Below are 24,720 nucleotides of genomic sequence, written 5' to 3'. Positions count from 1 at the left end.
TAACTAAAAGGATTATCTAAGTAGTCAGACAAAGCTTTGAATTTTTTTTCTCCCATACCTTGGACAGGCCATAATTAAAAGTTCCATTGAACACTGTTCCATGCAACGCTCCCTTAAGTCTGAATAAGATATGTTTATTTTGTAAAGATACTGACCACATATGGCTGATTTGATCGGAGTCTGGCTATAATTTTGCACATATCATTTATTGGAAGTTGGTTGAACCAGCATACTCAATGATAGGTAGAATTTTCTTTAGAACAATCCCTTGTTCGATTATTTGTATCTTAGTTGCCATTCCTTAATTTGGATTTTTTATCGTTTTTGATTTTGTAGAAATAGACCTTTTCTCTGGTGTGCAGCCTCTTTAGCCAAAATGGCCACCGTCTGATTATTCTCAATGCCAACGTGAGCCTTAACCCATTCAAAATTGGATAATTTTACAACTGTACTTGTGAAAATTAATTTTACTTATAACTTCGAAAATAACATGATTGTCAGTCGATGAACATATTATTTAAGGAGCGAAGTTCGAAGTAAATGTACAAAAGTTTCCTTCTGCCCATTATGAGGACTAGAGCATAACAGATGTTTATTGCTGACTAGTTCAACTTTATCAAGAAAACTGGAAACAATTTTTGGTTTATATTCTAATCGTACAATCTGGCATATAAAATGACAAAGCTACAAATTATTTCCTAAGCTGGTAAAAAAAAAGATCACATAGAATAGCACAGGGGCGTCGGTAGCCGCAACGGTTTAGACATTGACACGGCGCTCATCACTGTAAGGTAAAGGTCCCGGGTTCGAAACCAGCGGCCCTGCATTCGAACGCGACATACTTACAAATGGGCTTTAAAAAAAAAAATACAGGCTTACCTCAGCTGTAGCTTTACTAGGAAAATTGAAAAACTGTTTTGAATCATATTCGAATCGTAAAGGTATAAAAATGGTCAAGTAAAATAAATGAAAAAGTGATTACTACTGGCTAGCAGGACAAAAAACCAAAAATAACAATCTGTCTGGTAAACTAGTATTTTTTTATTTTAATAAAAACGTCTTAAATTCAGGAATAAGCTTTTAAGACGTACTAAACTAACAAGAATCAACCTTGCTAATCACAATAACAGCAAAAACAACAGAAAAAATTAAATACAGAATTCGGAACATAATCCTACGGATGGGATTATTTAAAGCCCTGATAAAATTATTTAGGCCATCTGACTTTTATTCGTCTCAAGAAATTATAATTCACCAAATTTGTGATATTACAGAGTGTCATTAATATATTATTAATTAACCGATCCTATAACAGTTATTCTCAAAGTTACATGTTTTTTCTTACTTCAGACACAAGTTTTATTACAGCTGTTAGTTCCTGTTTCTACAGAGCTTTTTCCAGTTATACTTAATTACTAAAAAGCTTTATTGATAAGCACTACTTTATGGTTAAAACCGCCCATTCTTGTTTGCAATTCATAATGTTATAAAGAAATAAACGATACCCCGCGTCTTGTAAGTGCACATTTTAGTAGATTAAGATTTAAAGATAAAGGAGAGAACTGATTAACTTTAAACGGTCATTTCATTTGCACTCACGGCTAAGATAAATATTGAAAGTTAAAAGAGATTTATTTTTTTCATAAATTATGCTATTAATTGACAATACGACTACAACTAACAACCAATGAAACAGGCCGAGGGAAAAGATCGTCCCGTCCTCTTTGAAAAGAGTAAGGATAGGTCATGTTTTGTGTAACGTATCACCTGCCAGCAACCAGTTTCTGAAGCGGAAACTTGTTGAATCATTTTGGAAATGATTTGAAACGGGCGTCAGACATACAAATGGAAAACGCCATGTGGGAAAAAAAACGACCTTTAAGGTCAGCATAATTGTTTATAATTGATTCATACGCGTAAATAAAACTGAGGTAAAACTTTTATAAACGTCAGCAGTCCTTGCCATTCGTGCGTGCATGAGCAGATTAATTCAATTCTACCGGCTCGTCGTCTGCATTAGTTAAAAGTTTAATTAACCCTTGTTTAATCGGGAAGTGGACATTGTAAAAGAAATTATTACGAACATGACAGCCTTTTTTTTTTGTTCTAGTTAACTGTTAAGAAGAAAATTCAGAAAGACAAATGGACCTTAAGTGTGTCAGGCTGGATGCAAAAATTTGTTTTAAATTAAACTTCCAGATAGTTAATATAGGTGGATTGTGCAAATAAGAAACAATTGATATAAATGAGATAAATAAGACATACCATTCAGTAATCAGTGATCGATTTGAAAACAAAAAGCCTTACCTGAAACAGAAAATAAAAATTACTTAACAAATTAAATTTTAAATAAATTCAAATGAAGAAGAATTTCGAGCTGAACTGTACAGATAATTTGGAATTCTCATGGGAAAAAAGGATCCTGAGGATCAAACCAGTCAGTTTTTCAAAGGGTATCTACAATTTATTCGATATTTGATATTGCTCCAAGAATATCCGGGATATAGAAAATCTAAATTTGACAAAATCTGGCCTGCGATTTCCGAATTAAGCCATGAAAAATATAAAATAAACTGCCAGCCAGAATATATATTGTCTCAGGAGCGAACTTAATATCTACAATTGGGGGCGTCGGTGGCCGTAACGGTTTAGGCGTTGACACGGCGCTCATCACTATAAGGTAAAGGTCCCGGGTTCGAATCCAGCCGCCCTGCATTCGAACCCGACATACAAATGGGCATTTTTTTCAAAAACACCGGCACCCTGAGGGTTTATATGACCTCTGCTGATGCGAACCCTCGTAAAAAACCGCAAACGTATTCTTCTATGTTTATACTTAGTCATGCAAATAGTAATACAAATTCCTTAACAGATGGGTGTGGGACTATGGGACTAGGGGCTATTACTCTCGCACGTCAGACAATTAAAAAAAAAAAATTGGATTAAATTTGACGCAATCAACTCTCACAGGAAATTTCTTATTGAAAATGATAAGGGACCCATCAAAGATGAGTTAATTATAGTTTTTGTGCGTTTTGTTTTTTAAGATTTTGTTAATTTAATTACATCCGCTAGAAACATTATCGGGGCAAAGATCCGTATCATAAGCACCTGAGTCTTCCACGATCATAGTATAAGTGTATATGTTTTTTATTGGGACGTTTTATGGAAAAATCCTGAGATACGTAAGCTTTTAATTTTCGACTAGTTTCTCATGAAACAAAAAGTTTCGATGTAACTCTCAGGATAACTGGATTCGGATAGGAACTGTTTCAAATTGCAAGGTACATATCAATGTACATTTTTCCAAAAGTTTTTTGATCCTGAATTCAATTGTGCAAACCGATAATAACGTACTAATTTGGAGCAATCTTCTTAAGCTATTCACAGAAATCATTTTCGAAACGATGTTTTTCGTATAAACGAAATATTCTTCAACTAATGAACAATTTATTTATATTTGTCATTTATAGTAAATTACTTGCTTGTGGTATAGAAAGTAAAATTCCGGAATAATTTCTTTAAATAAAGTAACATTGATTAACAGGACGCTCTAGATGTAGCTCATTAAATCATGATTCGGCTTGCACTACGCTACTACCCAAATACAAATTTCCTTTAATTTTTTCTGCTTTTTCTAATTTCTTTAATATTTGACAAACAAAGCATAAATAAAAATTGATTTGTTTACCATGGAGGCTTTCAAATAATTCCCAAAACAGATTAAACTTTTCTCAACACATAGGAGGCAAAATTCCTTAAAAACCATCAGTTTAGGTTTCGTTCTTCAACTTATTGCGCAAATTGTAAAAAGGTCTCGAACATTACAAAAAAAGAGCTGAGATGATTTTGCTGTAGAACGAAAATTACACCAGGCTGAATCATGCTTTAATGTGCTCTTTTGAGGAAATTATTCCCATTTTTTTGGTGCCATATGCAAGAAATGTACCACCAATTACAATTATAAATAAATTGAAAAGAGAAGATTTTGTTTAAGCCTAAATACAGGTGGGATTTTGCGAATAACTGGAGAACGGTTGCTCATCATATTTCGCAGCGTGAAAAAAAAACTTTCCAAAATTGTAAATTGTAGATTGTAGATATAATTTTCGGGGTATTGTATACTGCGCCCTTTAAGAGCTATTGTATCCCCCGTAAAGCACATGGGTGATTCCTAATTAACTTGATTAATAGGCCCGGTTTCAGTGGTTGAAGCTCTTCTATGGTCATATTGTACATCCCAAAACACTTCTTCCTGCGGGCAAGTGTAGCTCCGCAGTCTGCCAGTAGATGTGTTGGTGTCTCCTCTGCCTCCCCGCAGAATCTGCATGTGCCGTCTTGGATTATTCCGATCTTCTTTAAGTGTCCATTTAACTTGCAGTGTCCTGTTAGGAATCCTATTAGCATTCGCAGTTTGTTCCTGCTACCCTTGACACATTCTGTAATTTCTTTTCTTCCAAAATTGATTAGGAGATTCTTGTATTGTTGTGTTCAATGAGTGAATTCCATAGTTCCTTCATTTTCTTTTTGTCCTTCTGTCTGAGATACTCGTTAATAGTGTGGGTTCCTATGCCACAGCAGGTTCAGGTCCTGTGAGCGGTGTAGCAGCTCCTTGCCTTGCAAGGGTGTCCGCTTTCTCGTTGCCTTCTGCTCCCATGTGTCCTGGGACCCAACAGAGGCTGACTTTATTCTGCGTTTAGTTTGGTTTTGCAGTTCAGCACCATCCTTGAACTATGATATTTAAGCTTAGTGCTTTGATGGCTGCTTGGCTATCTGACATGATAGCTATATTCTTGTTTTGTACCCTTTGTTCAGATTGAATTGGGTATATCTTTCAACTGCATGGACCTCAACATGGAAGACACTGGTGTATTTTCCCATGGGTTCTGAGTATTTGGTTCCAGGCCCAAATACTCCTGCCCCCAAATTGTACATTGATGTGTGCTATTTGAAATGGTTAAGTTACTATCCATCCGTACACCGTTAGATCAAAATCTTTGTTTCATGAGAAAATAGACAAAAAATAAAAGCTTAGGTGTCTCACGATGTTTCCCAAAAATGCCCCAATAAAACGAAAAATAGGGTGACAATAGTTATAATTTTTAAGGATCACAAGTTTTCAAATTGATGGGTTTTGTTTGTTACTCTACTAAAAATTATGCTCCATGGTAGTGGGTGGCTTGATAAATACATTTAAAAAAAGTAAAAATTTGAGGACCACATCGTTGAGCCTTACCAGATTACAATATTTTTGTCCGGACAACATGGAAACTTTTAACAGTTCAATAGACCACAATTTATGCAAGTTTATTAACCTTGGTCGGGCTAGTCTTGTTAGTTTTACAATCGTCACGTTTAAGACCACATTAGTGTCTATAGTATATAAATCCTTAAACTAAATATATGTTCATGAAGCTTTACCAAAACTTAGTACGGCAAGGAAAATAACACTGATTTAATTTCGACTGGATTCGATTTTATAATTGTCAAGAGTGTGATAGTTATAATAATAAACAATTTTCAATTAATTAATCTTTATATAAGGTATTGGTTGAGAAAAAAAAAGTTAGTGTCTCGAGGGGGATTCGAACCCACGACCCGAGGCTAAATATGCCGCTGTTCTACCACTTGTCCTATCGTGACCTCAGGTATTGCCGGCGTATTTAGCCGAGGGTCGTGAGTTCGAATCTCGCTCGTGACACTGACTTTTTTATCTCAACCAATACCTTATATAAAGATTAATTAATTGAAAAACGTTATTCGGACAATCGGATCACGAACTCTAATGAATTTAATATTAAACAATATTAATAAAATAAGAATTTATTTCTGTAGGATGTCAACAACTGTTTCTGGCAGTTTTAAAATTATTTTAATAATTATTAACGATTTGGGGATCAGGTCGTTCATCCTAATAATATTCGTTTAGGAAATTATAATATAGGTTCTATCCATTAATCAAGTATAATAACAGTTACATAACTGGTTTGTATCGTTTCAAAATTGTAGACGATTTGAGCTAGTGGATCGGATTTTGTCAAAAAATTAAAAACAGGAAAAATAAAGCGGAAGACCAGAGATATGACAAAACGTCGATTCTCCAAACATACATTCATTACTATTTGGTATTTTACAAATTATCCCAATGTAGGCAATTGTTATCTAAAGATGGATGTTTGTGGTGTCTATATAATCCACTTTATCAAATTCCTGTCACAGGAAATTGTAACGAGCGTACTATTTCTTTGACGATTTAAACTATGATAGTAAATAACTGATAATAATTTGACTTTTTGGGGAGAGCTGGGAGTTTGAAAAGGTTCGATTTTATCCAAAAATATAATACGGATTATTTGAAAGGGATCGATTTATTTCGAACCCACGCAGAGCATGAAGTAAAGGCCTTTGTTGCCTAAGATAATGAGTAATGGATGAACAGCCTTTTGTCCGTTGGTTTATTATTGCTATTAACAAGGGCCAGGGTAACGGCCTTGCGAACCCGGCCGGTTCTGGCTACTGAATTTCGTATCCCGCATTTATGAAATCGCGTCTGAGGGTTAAAGATAGGGAAAGTCACTAATTGGTCGAGATCTTATCTCATCCGAGGCCTTAATCCCTCCGGTCGGCAGGATATCCGCCTCGGGAGTCAAAGGGGATCTGAAGTGGCGAGAAGAGCCGATAAGCAGATTAACACGTCTGGAATCAAACAGATGGAAACTAAGTGCAAAAAAACATGAATTTAAGTCGACAGCGAGATGAAAGTTCAAGGAAGAAAGCCTCCAACGTGATAATTATCTTCTTCGCAAACCTTCAGGATACCTAAAAAAAATATTAAGGTTTACCTTAATAAATAAATTACTTATTTAAAAAACATTCTAACAGAATGCAGAATAACACCGCCTGCAATGATAAGTAAATTTTTCAATATAAGTACGAAAATGTATGAGGAATTATATTATTTAATTACCAGTCTCCTAAAAATTCGACTTATAAATAATTTAAATATTAACTGTAAATAACATCTTTCAATTAATTATTCTTTATGTAAGGTATTGCTTGAGATAAAAAAAGCTCTGCTCTACCACTTGAGCTATCGTGGCTTCGATCCACTCGGACACCAACTTCCCATCTCAACCCACCTTTCGAATTTTCCCTCCTTTTTGCCATTTTTTTATCTCAACTAAAAACCTTAATTAATTGTAATATATTAATTGGTCAAGCGGACCACGAAATTAGTGAATTTAATGAATTAAAATGAAGTATACTTCACTAAAGCTCTCCGTGGCCATTTCATTTCTCGCCGATTTTTCAAATGTCGTGTAATCAGGATTCGATTCTCGGGGACAAACGAAATGGCCTCGAAGAGCTTTAGTGAAGACTTCATTTAACTTATTAAATTCATTAGATTTCGTGGTCCGATTGACCAAATAACATCTTTTTTTTTGGCGTTATGAACTATGCATATTAGCCATGTGACAATTCGTATATGTATGTTCAAATTGGGGGGGGGGGGTTATTGTGAAAAAAGGGCCAGAGGCGACGGTGGGAATCGAACCCACGACCGCGGCTAAATAACATCTTTGGATGAATTAATCTTTATGTAAGGTATTGGATGAGATAAAGATTTGAAAAGTGGCAAAAAGAAGGGAAAAATCGAAAGGTGGGTTGAGATGGGAAGTTGATGTCAGAGTGGATTGAGTCAAGATAGCTCAAGTGGTAGTGCAGCGGCGTATTTAGCCGAAGGTCGTGGGTTCGAATCCCGCTCTGACTTTTTTATCTCAACCAATACACATAAAGATTAATTAATCAAAAGATGTTATTTGGTCAATCGGACTAAGAAATATAATGGACTACAAAAAAACTATAATAACTATAAATAGGACTGCTAAACTCCTATCAATTGATATAAACTTCTGAAATAGTTTTATTCAAAAACTGGAAATTCCTCCAAAATAAATCTCTAGGATTTTATCCGCCGATGAAAATATTCAATTTTGACGACAATTTTTTATGGACACCAATGTCAAGGACTCGATTCTGAAGCGATCCTCTTAAAGACGTAAATGGTTCATTATTGTGTAATTTAATCTTATTACACTGGACTACGATAACAAGTAGATTTTTGAAAAATTTTAAACTCACTCTAGAGGATTATAACTACAGCGCTGAACAACAATAAAAAAATCATGTTGTCTAATTAATATGTTTGTTCATCACTGAAATTTCCAATGATTAAGTGGTTTTCAATTGATTCTGAAGAGACCTTCTTAAATCATTAAGAGGGTTTTATAAATATACAGATTAATAGCTTTGGTCTGGTCAGCATACGATATTTTTCCAATAAAAGTTTATGTCCAATTAAAGTAGCCTGCTTTACAAAACTATGCGATAATAAGGAAGTTACTTCGTTTAAGAAATTTCCATCGATCTTCGCCTTTTACGATTAAAACGATAAATTTCAATAGCAAAATATCGTTTAGCCATTTAAAAATCTACCTGATGTGCGAATACTACATTATATATTATATTAAGGGTTAAAAAGTCGATAAATATATTGAATTAATATAAAGGCTACTATTAATAACAGTAAAATTTCAACTTTCAAAATATTTTTTGCCGAAACCACGGCCTATTCAGTTCGATATTTTGGGGTGTAGAATCACCAAAATCCGTGACTCAGCAACCTGGTCGTCAGGCGACTGTCTATTATTTAACTAGCTCTGGAAAATATTAATGATATTTTCACTGAAATTAACTTTTTTGCAAGCATTCCATCCACTTACAATTATCAATAGTATCAAATGCTCTATTATAATCCAAAATAAAGCAGTTTTGATCTAATTTACCATTTAGGTAGTCACTGAAGACCAATAACAAAGTTTCCGTACCTTTTCCTTTTTGAAAACCATATTGACCTGGGTCTATATAATTAATTAATTTTTTAAAATTGTTTTATTTATTTATTTTTTATGTGGGTTCGCAACAGCAGAGGTCATGTAAACCCTCAGGGTGCCGGTGTTTTTTTTTTTTGGGGGGGGGGGAACCTATTAGTAAGTATGTCTAGTTGGAATACAGGGCCGCTGGATTCGAACCCGGGACCTTTACCTTACAGTGATGAGCGTCGTATCAATGCCTAAACCGGCCACCGACGCTCCCATTAATTTATTTTATTTATATATTGTTAATTTCAAATATGGTGGATCAGAAAACGTGTTTTGGTAATGATTGTCAGACATCACTTGATAAAATGTATTGGGCAAAAAAAAAATGTATATATTCACTTATTTTATTCGGAGATCGACTTAAAAAATGCTTCCATTCCTACTACATTCCATGCTAATGCTGTTATTGTTATTTAATCACATATTAAAATTTGGTAATTGATAGAATTGAATAAAGATAATTTGAAACGTGAAAAGATTATAGAATGGTAAAATTCTGGCTTATTTGTTTTTTGAAAAGTTTTTCGATGAGATGTGTTTCTAATGCATCTGTCGATACGAGCTATGTCTTCATCACGAAGGCCGCCGTCGCGAATTTACAAGCCGAGGGTCGAAGCGTGTGCATTATGATTTTGATCAGGCGTAGTGTCCGGTTCAACGAACCGTCTAATTATCCGACGAGGCCTATTTTCGACAAGGGAATAAAATGCGACGGCTTTTTTTACGCTTCCCGTAATGGGTGACGTCAAGGAGAGCATATGCTGCCCTTGAACTGTAGAAAACACGTGTCGGGACCACGTGAAGTGAGGGCGTGCTCTTGTTCCGCCGAGGTGGGAGGAGGCCGAAGGGTAAAAAATCCTTATTAATCTTCCTGGATTGGGATGAAAGGGGAAAGTATGAATAGGGGGACAATGGAGAAAAGGTCCTTAACGCCGACCTTTTCCTTAACCATAAAGTCAACAGGCTCAAACAAAAAAATTATACATTACCGGTGCATCGAACATATTGTATATTCAAAACGTCCATTTACATTCACAAGAAAAGACATGTACAAGGCTCTACCAGTACGACAAATGACATAATGGACTATCTCAAGTCACTCTGTTAAATCGTATTTTCCAGGACGAACTGAGGGAACAACATTAACTTTCTACGTGCTGCAACCATGAAACTCAATAACAACAACTTAACGCGTTCGACAAAACCCACTGTGTCCCATTGTCACAGATCTCACATAATCGCCGGCTAACATGACGTAAATAAAAACTAAAAAAAGGCATAAAAAAGAAAACAAGGGAAAGATTGATACAATAAACTGTTAAAACTCCTCACATTCCTAAATAATTGTAGGTGTACTTTCAACCCCTTAGTTACGCCGCCCAGTAATTTATCATGTTGTAAAATATTTTTTAAGGCATTATGGAGATGATAAATGTCTGTTGTCAAATCAGTACAATAGTTACAAGGGGAACTGAACTTTCTTAATAGGAATAGTTTGTGCTCTCATTCAGGTAGGTTCAAAGAATGTTCAACCCCCAATTGATCCCCTAAGAAGTATCTTATTGTAATAACAGGACGGATATTTAGCTACTGAAAAAAAAAGAAAAAAGCTAGAAACCTGAATACCAGATTTTGCCAGTACACTGCGATATTTTTTAAGGGAGATAAATTTAAGATTATGTAAAAATGGTAATGTTAAGCAGTAAAGTGTTTTGGCAAAATCAAATAAAACCAACAATAAAAAGATAGGCCAAGAGGCCGAAGAAGCCAAGCTGACGAAGTTAGTTGCAGGAAAACCGTCTGATTGCTAAAGTACATTGGTCACTTCAGGTGAGTAGTGGGCAAGGAGACCCTGCCGAAAATATTCGAAGCGTTGCTCTGCTCGAGGCTGTTTTACGGTCGTATGTCCTATTCCTCGGCCCGAAAAAGCGTCTCTTTCGGCTCGGACAGTCTCCACTATCCCAGTCTCTGCTGGGAGTTTGGCGTGCTCCCCCCGAATCCCGGTGAGAGCGGTATATTCTCGGTTATGCCTAAGCCGGCACGATCCTGAACAACGAGCATAGCCAGGTATACGAGAGACTTCGAAAATTGGATTCGCCTCGGCGCAGCCTTAGGGAGGGCCGGTTTGAAACTGGGGACAGTACTTGAGCTAATCTTCTCTGTATCATTCCAATTTTAGTATATGTACCGCTGAAGCGAGTAGGACAGAGCTATTGAGAAACCAACTCGGCTATCCCTGAGGGCCCTCAGTACTTGAGCTGTGAAACCGGCCAACGCCTCCCTGGGTCCGCCCGGCCGTACTTGTCCGGGATGATCTTGCGGTACTAGCCGGATCGTGTACACTGTCGTATCTTCTACTATACAGATCGGAGTACGCCGGTTTTCGCCTCGTCTTTACGCACGGGTCTAGGTCCGGCGAGGGGGTGACCTGTACCGTGTATAGCGCAGGCACGTCCTTTTTGCAGCGTGTTCAGGATGCGTTTTGGGTTAGAAGATGGTGACTATGACTATCTCGTCTTTACGGACTCCCTGAATGTGGTTTCGTCTATTCCTGACATATTCCCGGTGGACCCTCTCTCTCGTCTTTCTCTTATAGAGACCAAGGCTAGGTAAGGTTTAAATGGCGTTGGGTGTTATGTGCCTACGGAACTGTCACTATTAGATGACAGGATGGCCATGTCGTCAGCAAAAGAGCATATAGTATTGTTAGGGGGTTGTGTATGTTGTATATAGGGTCCAAGGATTCTTTCCTAGGGGACACCAGCTTTAATGGGAACATAACAAGAAAAGGCAGCCCAAAGAGCGTAGTAGGAGAGTACCGTCAGATAGGACTTTAACATTAAAATGTACGTAAAAGGAAGGACGTCATTGAGCTCCAACAGCAACCAGTGTGCCATATCCGATAGTGCTTGAGCCACATCGAGAAAGTCACTGTTTCTACTCAAGACAGGATGATGCAGTGTCTACAACGCGATGGACTGTCAGGTGAGTGAAACGAGCCAATCTAGTGGTGAGGTAGGACATTAGTAGTTAATTTCTTCACAAGACTTTGGTCAATTAGCTAGTCGCATACAATTTTGAAGATATATTTTTAATAACTCATTATTAACCTATCAGAGTGAAAAAAAGTAAAAACATTTCTAACAAAAACTTTTCAATACTTCAATCCATAACGTACTGGAAGACAATTTGGTACAATTAAAGTGGATTTCGTCGATTTTTAATAACTTCAGCTTGTTCAGGGTATTATGGTTTACTTTAATGCACAACTGGTTTAGGAATAATAAACAAGATTCGTTAATAAATCCATTGTAAAAAAGAATTCTAAAGAATAAAGAAAAACAGTGAAACATTTTTGATGGTCTTGATCTTGAGGGATAAAGATGAGCGGTTCTTTTATGACTTCATTCCAGTCAACGCATTCATAATTTCCACACATAACATTGGACAGACAGGTTCTCCTTTTTTCGCAGATTCACTACTGATTTAAGAAGTTAAAAAAGGTTTACTAGTTTAACTGTTGTCAAATCAGCCACAACTTTCTCTTATTTGCCTGATTTGTGGACTGATTTTTTCCTCCTAATTTTAATTCCTTTCTGTTTATGATTCCGGCCGTCGACCACATCCAGTTCTCCATTCATACGTCGTGAAAACCGTACGTTTCGAGGGGCCGTATAAAACGGTTGATCGCCGTAGATGTTCAGGATCTGGTATCGCACTGGAACCGTCTTGGGCTCGAGCTGGAGTGTACGTTCCACTTGGCAACACCGCTGCGTCATCGCAACAAATCTTTGACATGTAGCTTTGGACGTGTCTTTAACGCCCAGAGAATCCTTACGATCTGAGAAAACGACCATAAGAATTTCTGTCAAGCGGTAAAGCATCAAATTCGACAGAAAACTATACGTGAAAAACTAAGTATTTATGCCTGAACAACCAAAAAATTGCTTCCAGAGTACGAATATCTCCTTATCACCCCATATCTAATAGGCTGTAAACCTGATCAAAACGGATTATTTCGACATTAACAATAATAATAGTAAATCTTATTTCGCCGAAATGGAAAATACAAAAGATAAGTTTTTTTAGAAAAGTGGAATAATACACAAAAATTACCACAATATAAAAGTAATTTGTTATTCTTCCATGAAAGCCTGCATTCCATGAATAGAAATACAGGTGTCGTATAAGAGGAGTTGTAAAATTAATTAATGAATTTAATTTAAAGTAATATTAATTTACAAAAAAAAGAGTGAGAAACTTTATCTTTTGAGTCAAGAATATACCAATGCATATATTTTTTGTAACTGTGACGACCTTACGTCAGGAATTGTAAAATTAATAATGTCTTTTTATTATAATAAAACACGTCAAAAATAATAATTTACACACATACAAAAAAAAAGAGTTTGAGAAAATTAATTTTTTGAGTCAAGAATGTACCAATGTATACATTTTTTGTAACTGTGACGACCTTATGTTAGAAATTGTAAAATTAAGATTATCTTTTTATTATAACAAGACAAGTCAAAAATAATATTAATTACAAAAAAAGAGTTTGAGAAACTTAATTTTTTGAGTCAAGAATGTACCAATGTATACATTTTTTTGTAGCTGTGACGACCTTATGTCAAGAATTGTAAAATTAAGAATGTCTTTTTATTATAATAAAACACGTCAAAAATAATATCAATTTACCCACACACAAAAAAAAAAGAGTGAGAAAATTAATTTTTTGAGTCAAGAATGTACCAATGTATACATTTTTTGTAACTGTGACGACCTTATGTTAGAAATTGTAAAATTAAGAATGTCTTTTTATTATAATAAAAAACGTCAAAAATAATATCAATTTACCCGCACACAAAAAAAAAGAGTTAGAGGAAATTAATTTTTTGAGACAAGAATGTACCAATGTATACATTTTTGTAACTCTGACGACCTTATGTCAGTTATTGTAAAATTAAGATTATCTTTTTATTATAACAAAACAAGTCAAAAATAATATTAATTTACAAAAAAAGAGTTTGAGAAACTTAATTTTTTGAGTCAAGAATGTACCAATGTATACATTTTTTGTAGCTGTGACGACCTTATGTCAGGAATTGTAAAATTAAGAATGTTTTTTTATTATAACAAAACATGTCAAAAATATTATTAATTTACAAAAAAAAAAGAGTTTGAAAAACTTAATCTTTTGCGTCAAGAATGTACCAATGTATACATTTTTTGTAACTGTGACGACCTTATGTCAGTTATTGTAAAATGAAGAATGTTTTTTTATTGTAATAAAACACATCATAAATAATATTAATTTACCCCCCCCCCCAAAAAAAAAGAGTGGGAAACTTAATCCCCTGAGACAAGAATGTGCCAATGTATACATTTTTTGTAAATGTGACGACCTCATGTCAGCTATTGTAAAATTAAGAATCTCTTTGTTGGTTTAAAAAAAAACACGTAAAAAATAATATTAATTAATAAAAGAAAGAATTTGTGTAACTTAATCTCTTGAGTCAAGAATGCATACATTTGTTTCAGTTTGACGATCTTATGTCAATTTCATAACAGAAGTCGTAAAATTATTTTTTTTTTATTGTAACAAAACACTTACAAAATAATATTAATTAAAAAATGAAAGACTCTTGGATCAAGAATGTGTGAATGTATAAATTTTTTGTAACTGTGATGACGTCAATCTTCGTAGCAGGGGTTGTAAAATTAAGAATTTTTTTATTATAATAAAACACGTAAAAGTAATATTAATTTAGAAAAAAAGGACTGGTAATAATAATTTCTTGAGTCCAAAATGTATAAACTTTTCATATCTGACTAACGTTTTCAAATTTATTTATATTTTCATAAATGTATACATAAGTTTCCTATTATAAGAAAAATTATCGTAATTAGTTGTATTTATATTTGTTTGAATGAAGTAGTTTCGAAAAACACATTTTTCATTTTTTAGTTGACGTTTCGACCTTTATTCGGGTCATCTTCAGGGCATAAAGTGTGGTGCTAATCTTGGGACACACTCACAACACTTTCACACAAAACCCCCAAGATGACCCGAATAAAGGTCGAAATCGGGGAAAAAATGAAAAAGGCGTTTTCTAAACTACCTCACTCTTGACCGCTCTGCACGAATTCCACCAAATTATGTAACAACAGATCACTATGAAACACGTATTGATGCCAATTTTATATAGCTTTTGAATTAAGCTCTTGATGTGCCTTCTTAATATCCAATAAAAATTCTCGAGATAAACTGTAATTATCATTAAAAAAGCTCAAATTCCGCCATACTAATTGAAAAATATAGACAGTCGAACTGTTTCTACAGTTAGCCAAGTTAAGTTCTTTTTGCAAACTTGTATTTTTAAAAAACCTACAACCAAACTTGTATTAAAAAATTGTATGTTTATACATGAGTCATCGATTGTAGAAAGCATGAACAAACAGGATCAGACCTATTTTGGATCGAATAAGATAATCTCTCTCTTTAAAACATAACAAACGTTTCCTTTTTTTAAAATTTACAGTCCATTTTCATAAACTTTTAACACCAAATATGAAATTTTATAGGTCAGATAAAAGAACTGTGTAATTGTAAAAATTCAACAGAATTTATGTTTAATAGCAGTTTTGAACTATATTTGTTTTCACTAAGGGTAACAATACAAACAACTATCGTTAAATAGTTGGTTTTACCTATTTTCTAGAGTTATTCTAGGTCGGTTGAATATAATTTAAATCTGACCTTAATTAAATTCAACAATACCCTGTGGACAGAGGAGTTTTAATGATTTTCCGTAAATTCTTCAGAAATTAAAAGAGTAATGAAGCGAAACAGGAAGGCCCATTGAATGGTTTTAATGGGACATCTCGAGACACCGAACAGACCAAGCGGTCATCCGAAGAAAAGTACCCTCCGACGGGAAGAACCTAAGCAAAAAAATAATAAAAAAATACGTGTTCAATGTTCGCTTAACAGTCGGGACATCCGTGAAGTCACGTTTTCACCACGGCAGGCCGTCCGATCGAGTCAAATCCTCCGGGGAACAGTCTGCAGAAACATCTGCATGCTGCGGTCAGGGACACGTCCGTCTGCGCGAGTCCACGAGCACAAAATCCATCTAGGAACTTATTACTGGCCCAGCTTAGAGCGAAAATTGGCCATGGAAACGTACTTCCACTGATGATTCGATGGTGCATTCCATTCCAATATTCTGCATAAAATGTCGAATTGTTCTCGAGAAAAACCGATTGCGGACTGGATTTGCAAATTCTGTACTTCCCACTGGAATATACAAGACAATCGAAACTTCTTGGAGAATTAATACTGGACGTACGACCCAACAGAAATCAGGCATGGAAACGTGCAAATAAGCATTCCAACTTCAAACTGTTGGCAATGCATGAAGACCAATGACCAAAGGTTACTGAATTTGTAAATTCTTGAAAATACAATATACAAGTCAATCGAGTTTAATTCTTTAGCTTCAGCGATATAAATGTTCTCTCTGCAACTTTGCCAATGAGAGAGAAATTGCTGGCTGTTCAACTTCCTGACTGGACCAGATGACGCAATACTACAAGTTGTCCACTCGTTATTGTGTTGCATTAATAGTCAATAGAAAAAAATCAATTCAAATCAATTAGAGACCTGTACTTCGGACAGATGGTTGTAAAAACCATGCCGTATGGTTCATTTATTTACATCTTTTTTTACGTCATTTGTATAATTGTAAATATCTCAATAATAAACTTTTTTCTTTTACGCTTCTCCTTCAAGTTTAACTTGTTATTAACCACTAACATGCAAAACGAAAAGTATTTTGTTTAAAACATATATTGAAACGAAAAAAAGCCTTACAACTGACTGAACTCGTCGTAGATAAGATTTTGTGATTTTATCTTTGTAGAAGCTTAATTTACCATAATACCATAATCTACCATAATGTAGATAGTTCATTGTCAAAGCATCCTATAATAGCAGGGTGACTTTACGGAGGTTAATTGTGTATTCAACAGATCATGGGGTTGGTAAATTTTGAGTGATTTTGTTTAATATTTGATGTATCATTTATTTACTATTACAAAGACAAATGTAGTATTGAAAATTACCTTGGTAAAACTTTCCTCTATTCGTGAACTATTTTGTGATTATAATAATAATAAATTGGGAAGTTTATGGGCCGATAAACAGCTGAGGTCATCTCCGGCCCTCTGCGTTTTCCTTCTTTTTCTCTTTTTTCGCGCGTATTTTGTTTTAAACTACAGCCATTTGAGCGTCCGGATCTGGTTACTGACTCTCTGATTTCAAATATATACTTCGTAGATATCCTAGAATGCTAGTCTCTGGTTTGTACCTCAGGTTGTCAAATACAGAATAGAAACAAAACATACAATACATGTACATACATCATCACAAACATAGGTGTCTGGTCACATTCACTCCCCCAGAGTACTCGATATTCCTCGGGACGGGGTTATAAGCAACCGCTTCCTTTCACGCTAATAAATTACTTTTACTCTCCAGACGTCATACACTCACCCTAGAGTACTCGATATTCCTCGGGGCGGGACTATAAGCTACATTTTCCTTTCACGCTAATAAATTACATTCATTACAATAAACTAACACCAACACAACACTCGATAGAAACATAGAAGTCTGGTCACATTCACTCTCTCAGTGTACTCGATATTCCTCGGGGCGGGGTTGAACCCACTCTTACTTTTACTCACCAGGCGTCACACACTCAACCCAGAGTACTGGATATTTCTCGGGGCGGGTTTCGTTATTATATTTTCCCATTCTTTAAAAACATTATCTCTCGTGGATTTACCAAAGGGCGTTTCCCTTGAAACTAACTTAATAGTTCACCCTGATTTTTTGTATACCAATTTAGAAGCGAAAACTAAAGTTGACACAGTCTGCACACTTGGCCAAATCTTTTGTTCTAGTTAATATAACTCGTCTTGTCAGTAAAGTCATGTTTTATGGAAGGTTTATGGCTCTTTTGTCATGGATTCAAAGCTATTTAACGGAACTCTAAACAATTTAAAGCTACCAGTGGTGTACGTCAAGGGTCGCACCTCGGTCCTTTATTTTTTGTCATTTATGTAAATGATATCGCAGATGTTTTTTCCGACGTGAAATTTACTCCACGCAGATTGACATAAAAATCTAATGCTCAATTAAATCTATTACATGCACGTACTTCAAGGAAATTTAACTTAATATGTGGTGTGCTGACAATGGCTTAAAAATCAAAATAAATAAATGTTCGTTTATTAGTATCTCTCTAAAAACAAACCCTATCCCAACATCCTACAAATTAATAACCAGGTATTGGAAAAATCTTTACCTTTTACTGATCTAGGTATAATCTTTAATGATCGCTTATCCTTTTCAAATCATACATTTCATTTCATTTCCTTGATAATAAAGCTATTAGGCAACTAGCTCTTATAATTAGAACTCATAGAGATTTCAAAAATCATAATTATAATAATACTTTTATAAATCATTAGTCCAATCCCTATTAAAATATTGCTCAACTGCTCAATAGTGTGGTCTCCTTATTTAATAATTCTCAGAAATTCTTTATTTTTTAGATATATATATTTTTTAAAAGGAGGAAATCTGGAAAATTGCAATTTTAAAATACATTACGGGTCAATATGCAATTTAGCAACACTAAGTTAGTTTCTTATACAATTTTTTAAAAATAGATTATCCAGAATTTACTTTCGAAATTTAATATCAACTTTTCCCTTAGCTATAACTTTAGAAATCTAAATTCTTTCTTCATTCATTAACACAGAACTAATTACGCTTATGGACAGAATTCAAAGAATATCTAATAAACTGCCTGGTGACGTCGATAATTTTCATAACTTTTTAAAATATTTTAAAACGTGTGGTTTAATGCTATATTTTAATTTGTTGAAGTCGTGAGGAACGGTCAGGTATGAAGTATTTTAGAAAAACACCTTTTTCATTTTTTGCCGACGTTTCGACATTTATTCGGAGCATCTTCAGGGCCCGGGTGAATTACATTGATTGGAAAAAATACAATACAGATGTAAATAATATAAATTTTGAACCAAGTATTTCACACACGCATAAAGTGTGGTGCCATTTGTTCAGTGTGAAATTGTTGTGAAACGTGAGTTTGTATTATACTGTTTTTAAGTTTCTGTGACAGGGTGGGAACGCGTTAAATACGTCAAATTTTCTTTGATCAAAGGCGGTTTTATTTGACTGGAGGAAGTCGAGAATGGGGATTTTTTCGATTAGATTTGTGATTCGGATTATTCAATATTGGAAAGGACGTTAATTTATCATGGACGATAACGAAGGAAAGGGAAATATAAAAATAAAGTTTAATGATTTGTTTGCTTTATGATATAGGCGTAGCTACGTCTGAGTTTGCATGCCTGCCCTAAAAATTTAATGCGTGTGGGTCTCTCTTATCGCACCATTTCTAGAAAGTTGCATTATTTTTTCAATCCTTTAGGTTTCGTGGTCCGATTGACTAAATAAATTCTTTTCAATTAATTAATCTTTATGTAAGGCATTAGTTGAGATAAAAAAGTCAGTGTCACAAGCGGGATTCGAACCCACGACCTAAATACGCCGCTGCGAGCTATCGTGACTTCGATCCACTCGGACACCAACTCTCCATCTCAACCAACAACCTTTCGAATTTTCCCTCCTTTTTGCCATTTTTCAAATGTGTAATCTATTCGATTCTCGACGACAAATGAATTGGCCGCGGGGAGCTTTAATGAAGATATACTTCATTTTACTTATTAAATCCATTAGGTTTCGTGGTCCGATTGACCAAATAAATTCTTTTCAATTAATTAATCTTTAAGTAAGTATTGGATGAGATAAATTCGAATCCCGCTCGTGACACTGACTTTTTTATCTTAACCAATACCTTACTTAAAGGTTATTAAATCGAAAATGTTTACTATTTGTATTTTGTCGAAATCAAAGTTGTTGTTTTTTTTGTTTTTTTAATGGCGTGTCGTGTGATTAGTTTTTGGTGTTTTACGGTCATAGATGTGTTTCTCTTCCAGATATCGCGATGTAATTCCATCGTATGTAGCTGGACAGTCCATGCAATTAATTTTATAAACTACATCGGATTAGTAGTTGGTGTTGGGTCTTTCACTTAAAAAAAGGAGTGTACTGTTTTGCGGTTTTTGAAGGCTTTTTTAACGTGGTCTGAGGGTCTGAGTTGAGAAGTGCACTCAATCTGCGTATCAATGTGTGGACGAATGGATTGGACATGTACATTGGTTAGAAATGATAAATGATAGAGTGAGTATGTTGTTCAATCTTTTTAAAAAGATGGTTCTCTCACAATTCATATCGAGAGACGTGGTTGAGAGACGTCATATGTAAGGTATCAACCTGATGATGAGCTATAAGCTTGAAATCCGCATCGTCGAAAACAACTAACTGTGAGGAGGAACAATCTTTTTAAAGTCTTTAGGTTGATGTATCGTGAACTGTGTATCATGTAAGTGTAGTGTTGGGTAGTAATATGATTATATATATGACTATATATATGATTATATATATGATGTTTGTTGATCGACCTGCAGACAATCTACGTAGGGTTCCAATCTTCGTAGAGGTCATTAGACGAGTGTATTTATTTAAATTTGTAATAAAATAGGCCCTGATGATGGCACTATAAGGTGCCGAAAGCTCGGTGAACCCAGCATTTAGTCATTTTTTCACCCGTCTAATGACCTCTACGAACATTGGAACCCTACATGATTATATATATTTGATATATATATAATCTGGCTTATGATTCTATTATGTTTTTAGTATAGTTGTTGTTATGTAAGATTTGTTTGTATATTTTTTTGGTGAAAGGATTCATGACTTAGGGATAGGCTGTGTAATCCCTTAGTACGTACGGATTATAATATTTTCGTTTTTCTTTAGAATCCTGTTTATAAAATTGTTCATCTCATTTATTCATTTTGTTTGCACTTCTGTGCATTTCACTATTGCTCAGTTATTATTTGTATTTAACTTATGTTTACTTTTTCTATGAGTTTTTAGAAACACGTGTTTTTTTCCATTTATATAAAAGGCTTAAACCGTTAATTATTGTAAATAAAAAATAAATATGTATTAATTCAGTAGGTTTTCTTGTTTCAATGTTTTTTTTTCGATGTCTGCCGGAAAGTGTACCATTTGAACATTTTCATGTTTTCAGGATGTGCGTTTAACAGGTTGATGAATAAGCTGTTTTCTGATGGTGTTTCTAAATTCTCGACCAAATGTTTTAGACTGTTTCAATATGAAAAAATGTTATTACAATATAATTTTCGTAAAAAAAATTAAAATGACTAAGACTGCAAACCACGAGAGTCTGAATGCAGATCTCGACCTCGCAGAAAATGCAAACAAGACGGGTTTGCCCAGGCATAAAATTCATAGGCTAATTGAATTTATAATCCTGAAAGGAGGGTTTGTCGTTTATTTTTGGTTCAAGGGTCGAGATTAGGAAAAAAGGTGTTTTACGAGAGAGTTGAGTTAAAATCAGACTATGATGGGGGAGATTCGACGAGACGGAGCGGACCCAGAGGAGGTGGGGCCTGTTGAAACCTTCCGATTCAATTTCAAAATTGAAATTCAGAAATTAGAATCACAAGGTGCGTTGACGATTGCCAACTTAGGCGGAGGGAGCTGAGGGCGACTTTGGGGATTTGAACGGGAGGGTGTGAAGAGGTGCGAAAAGAGGAAAAAGAAGCGGCTTACCAAAACTTTGGTGAATCTCCTTTCGAGCTCCGTCTGGTCAGAAGGGACGGGGAGTTTGGCCCGGACGCTCCCCCTGACGTGCACCGTCCTGTAGAGGTCCACAGGCGGAGGCGGGTGGCCCTCGGGCTCCTTGCCGCTGGTCGTGTTGCCCATCGCGCCGAAGTCACCGCGATCACATATCACACCGGTATCGCACAGTCGCCCGGCGGAGGCGAGATTCCGCGGATCAGTTGTCAGGATCAACAGGTTGGCGATCGTACGCTCCCTGCCAAGGCATCACAACGCAGAACTGCTCGGTTTGGAATGCTGCCGGTTTCCGACTGTGGAGAGCCGCTTCGACTGCGCAACTCCTCGACACAGCGCGCCCCGGCGGACCCCACACGCACTCTCCTCTCATTCCTTCAATTCCTGACGCGTCGCGACATCTAGGGTCAGAACCACCAACTGTGGAAACAACAGAGAAACTAGCAGTTCAGGGTAGAAGGTGGAAGATCTGGAAAAATAAGGTTTTCCTTTCCTAGATAAGGTCTGGTCTAGTACAATCTCAAGGTTCTTGACAGGACAGAGAGAAATATGGTGATTGTTACTGGTACACGGAGGAATAAAAGGTAAGGATTGGGGGTGATATGTGATCCAAACACAATGGCATGAGACTTTAAGGTTAAGAAAGACATTAACGTTAAAAAAACATTAAGGTTAAGTCATTCGAAGAAGCCACAACACTCCTCGAAGACCTTAAAGAGTGGAACCAAAAAATGGGAAAGCGAGAAGCTAAATAAAGGCTTGCCTTCAAAATCGACAACCCCTAGGCGCCTGTGTGAATAGTTCACATTTTGCTGTTTGTAATGAATGGTTAAGTGGACAAAAATCAAAAATAAATTAAGATCCCATTTTGTCCTCCTTACCTTTTATTCTTCCGTTAACCATTAACAAACACCCTATTTCTTTCTGTCCTACTGTCAAGAACCTTGGGATTGTACTTGACCAGAACTTAGCTTGGAAACCTTCATTTTCCCAGACTTGTGCCACCTTCTACCCATCAGTAACCTAAACTCCTAGTTTCTCTCTAATCCTCTCACACTTTGAATATGGATGTGTGGTATATGGGGACTCACTGGGGTGCTGGATGATAGACTTAAGTGCTCAATGAATTGTTTAGTATGCCTTTTTTTCTGGCTCCCCAAGGAGGCCTACCTGATTGATATGTACTTTGGCTTGAAGTGTTTATATCCTTCCCACCGCCGGCTATACTTCCTTGGCTCCTTCCTTTGCACCTCCTGGCATATGCACTTTTAGTCACTTTTTGTAGATCGTCTTAAACTCCTGTCCTTATCCTATTAAAAAGTGTAATCTTATTGTTCTGTTACCAAAATTATTCTAAATAGCCAAACTACAGGATCATCACTCATAACCCAGCAGATGTCATGAGGAAATTTCACAATTTAACATAAAATTGGCTGAAAATTACTTATCTATTATTTCTTCTTAATACATCACCTACATGGATGATACCTTAATTTTGTCCTCTTACTTGAATCGTATCCAAGCTATCTCCAACATCCAATAACACCTTGAGATTACTGGTGCAAAAAGTGGAAGACAAGACTGAATGAAGAAAAATAAACTCAGAGAACATTCAGATTTAAAAAAAAAGTCTTGGCCTCTCTGTACATCAACAGCAAAGATACTAACTCCCATTCAAGTGAAATACTTAGGACTACACCTCGACAGCAGTCTGATGTGGAAACCCCACACAAGACTTGGACAACTACAAAGACTTCTAGTTCCGAAATTGGTGTTAACTGACTGTCAAAAATAAACTAACCTTACACAAGACTTTTCTGAGACCACTTTGAACATCCAACACTTCCAATCCTTCCAATCCAAAGTTCTCAGGCAAATTGTCAAAACTCCTTACTATCCGCAATGACATCAACATTCCTTTTGTTAACTAGGGATAGATCTCTGGCCAGCTTCAGGTTGTTAACCAACCTGTCATGCCAGTGGCTCCTTAGTTTAGGATCTTGCTTGTGTTGGCTTTTCATGTCCTAGTTGTAAGCATATGCACCTATATACACTTCACAAAAACATAAAATGTGTTCTGTGGTCTCCTTCTCTTCCTGGCAGTATCTGCACAGTGTTACTTCTATTGGTACTTCTATCTGGTGCATGTGCTTCTTTGGGTTACCTTCCAGCAATTCCTTTGTAGGTTTTGCGGATAGTCCTTCTATAAATCTCTTCGCATGCTTCATGCCTATAGTATTGTTCCACCAGGTTTTGGACTCATTATGGACCCATTTTAAGGCGTATCCTCATTCGTGGCAATGGGCTAAGCCACAGTACGGTTCAGGACCTAGAGAGTCAATGTTGGCTCCTTCTTTGGACAACATGTCAATGTTTTCGTTGCTTCTATGCCCCAAGTTCTCAGTTACCTAGGCTAGGGTCAGGTCTGAGTGTCATTGCCTTCTGCCATGACCTCCATGCAGTTCCAAACACTTTTTGCCTTCACCTCGCAAGAGACTAAAGTCTTTAGTGCTGCCTTCTGTCAGATAAAATGGCTATCTTCCTGGAATGTATTTAGCCTTTTTATTTCCCTGGCGCCGTGTCAATCGCTTCGATTTCAGACTGGAAGGCTGTGGGCATTACCAAGGTTTACCATCAGATGTCTTTTGATTCATCGCGAAGACTTCAGCCCCCTTGCCCTTGTCGGTTTTGCAGTTGTAGTCGTTTTTACAGTAATTGGACAACACCCAATTAGATCCATTCAACGCCAGTGAAGTTCAATTTTCCAAAATATTTATATCGGATTTCACTAAGGGCAGACGCGCAAGAATGACTTTTGTCACGTAGGAACATCACCCAATATGAGACTCGTGCTTGAGCACAGCACCTGGTATCTGGGTCCCCGGTTCTTATATTGGGTTTTATTGTATACGCGCGATGTTTTTGGTGACTTTTGTGCCCATAAAACCCCTT

At 35.9% G+C, this 24,720-nt stretch overlaps 1 protein-coding gene across 2 annotated transcripts in view; it reads right to left on the bottom strand.

Moving 5' to 3' along the window:
• The window catches only part of LOC106668244 (formin-like protein CG32138), a 134,204-nt gene extending 112,122 nt beyond the window's left edge, over positions 1-22,082 (bottom strand). For both annotated transcript variants that reach the window (XM_014396803.2, XM_014396812.2), the window contains exon 1: positions 21,745-22,082. In XM_014396803.2, the coding sequence (XP_014252289.1) occupies positions 21,745-21,897 (153 nt within the window). In that variant the 5' untranslated portion in view covers positions 21,898-22,082. The remainder of the gene's footprint in view (positions 1-21,744) is intronic.
• Between the last annotated feature and the right edge of the window lie 2,638 nt (positions 22,083-24,720).

Source organism: Cimex lectularius, unplaced genomic scaffold (genome assembly GCF_000648675.2).
Source record: "Cimex lectularius strain Harlan isolate CLEC.00 unplaced genomic scaffold, Clec_2.1 scaffold2, whole genome shotgun sequence".
Classification (NCBI taxonomy): Eukaryota; Metazoa; Arthropoda; class Insecta; order Hemiptera; family Cimicidae; genus Cimex; species Cimex lectularius.
The sequence above is the reverse complement of the archived record's forward strand: the minus strand, read 5'-3'. Positions and strand labels throughout refer to the sequence as shown.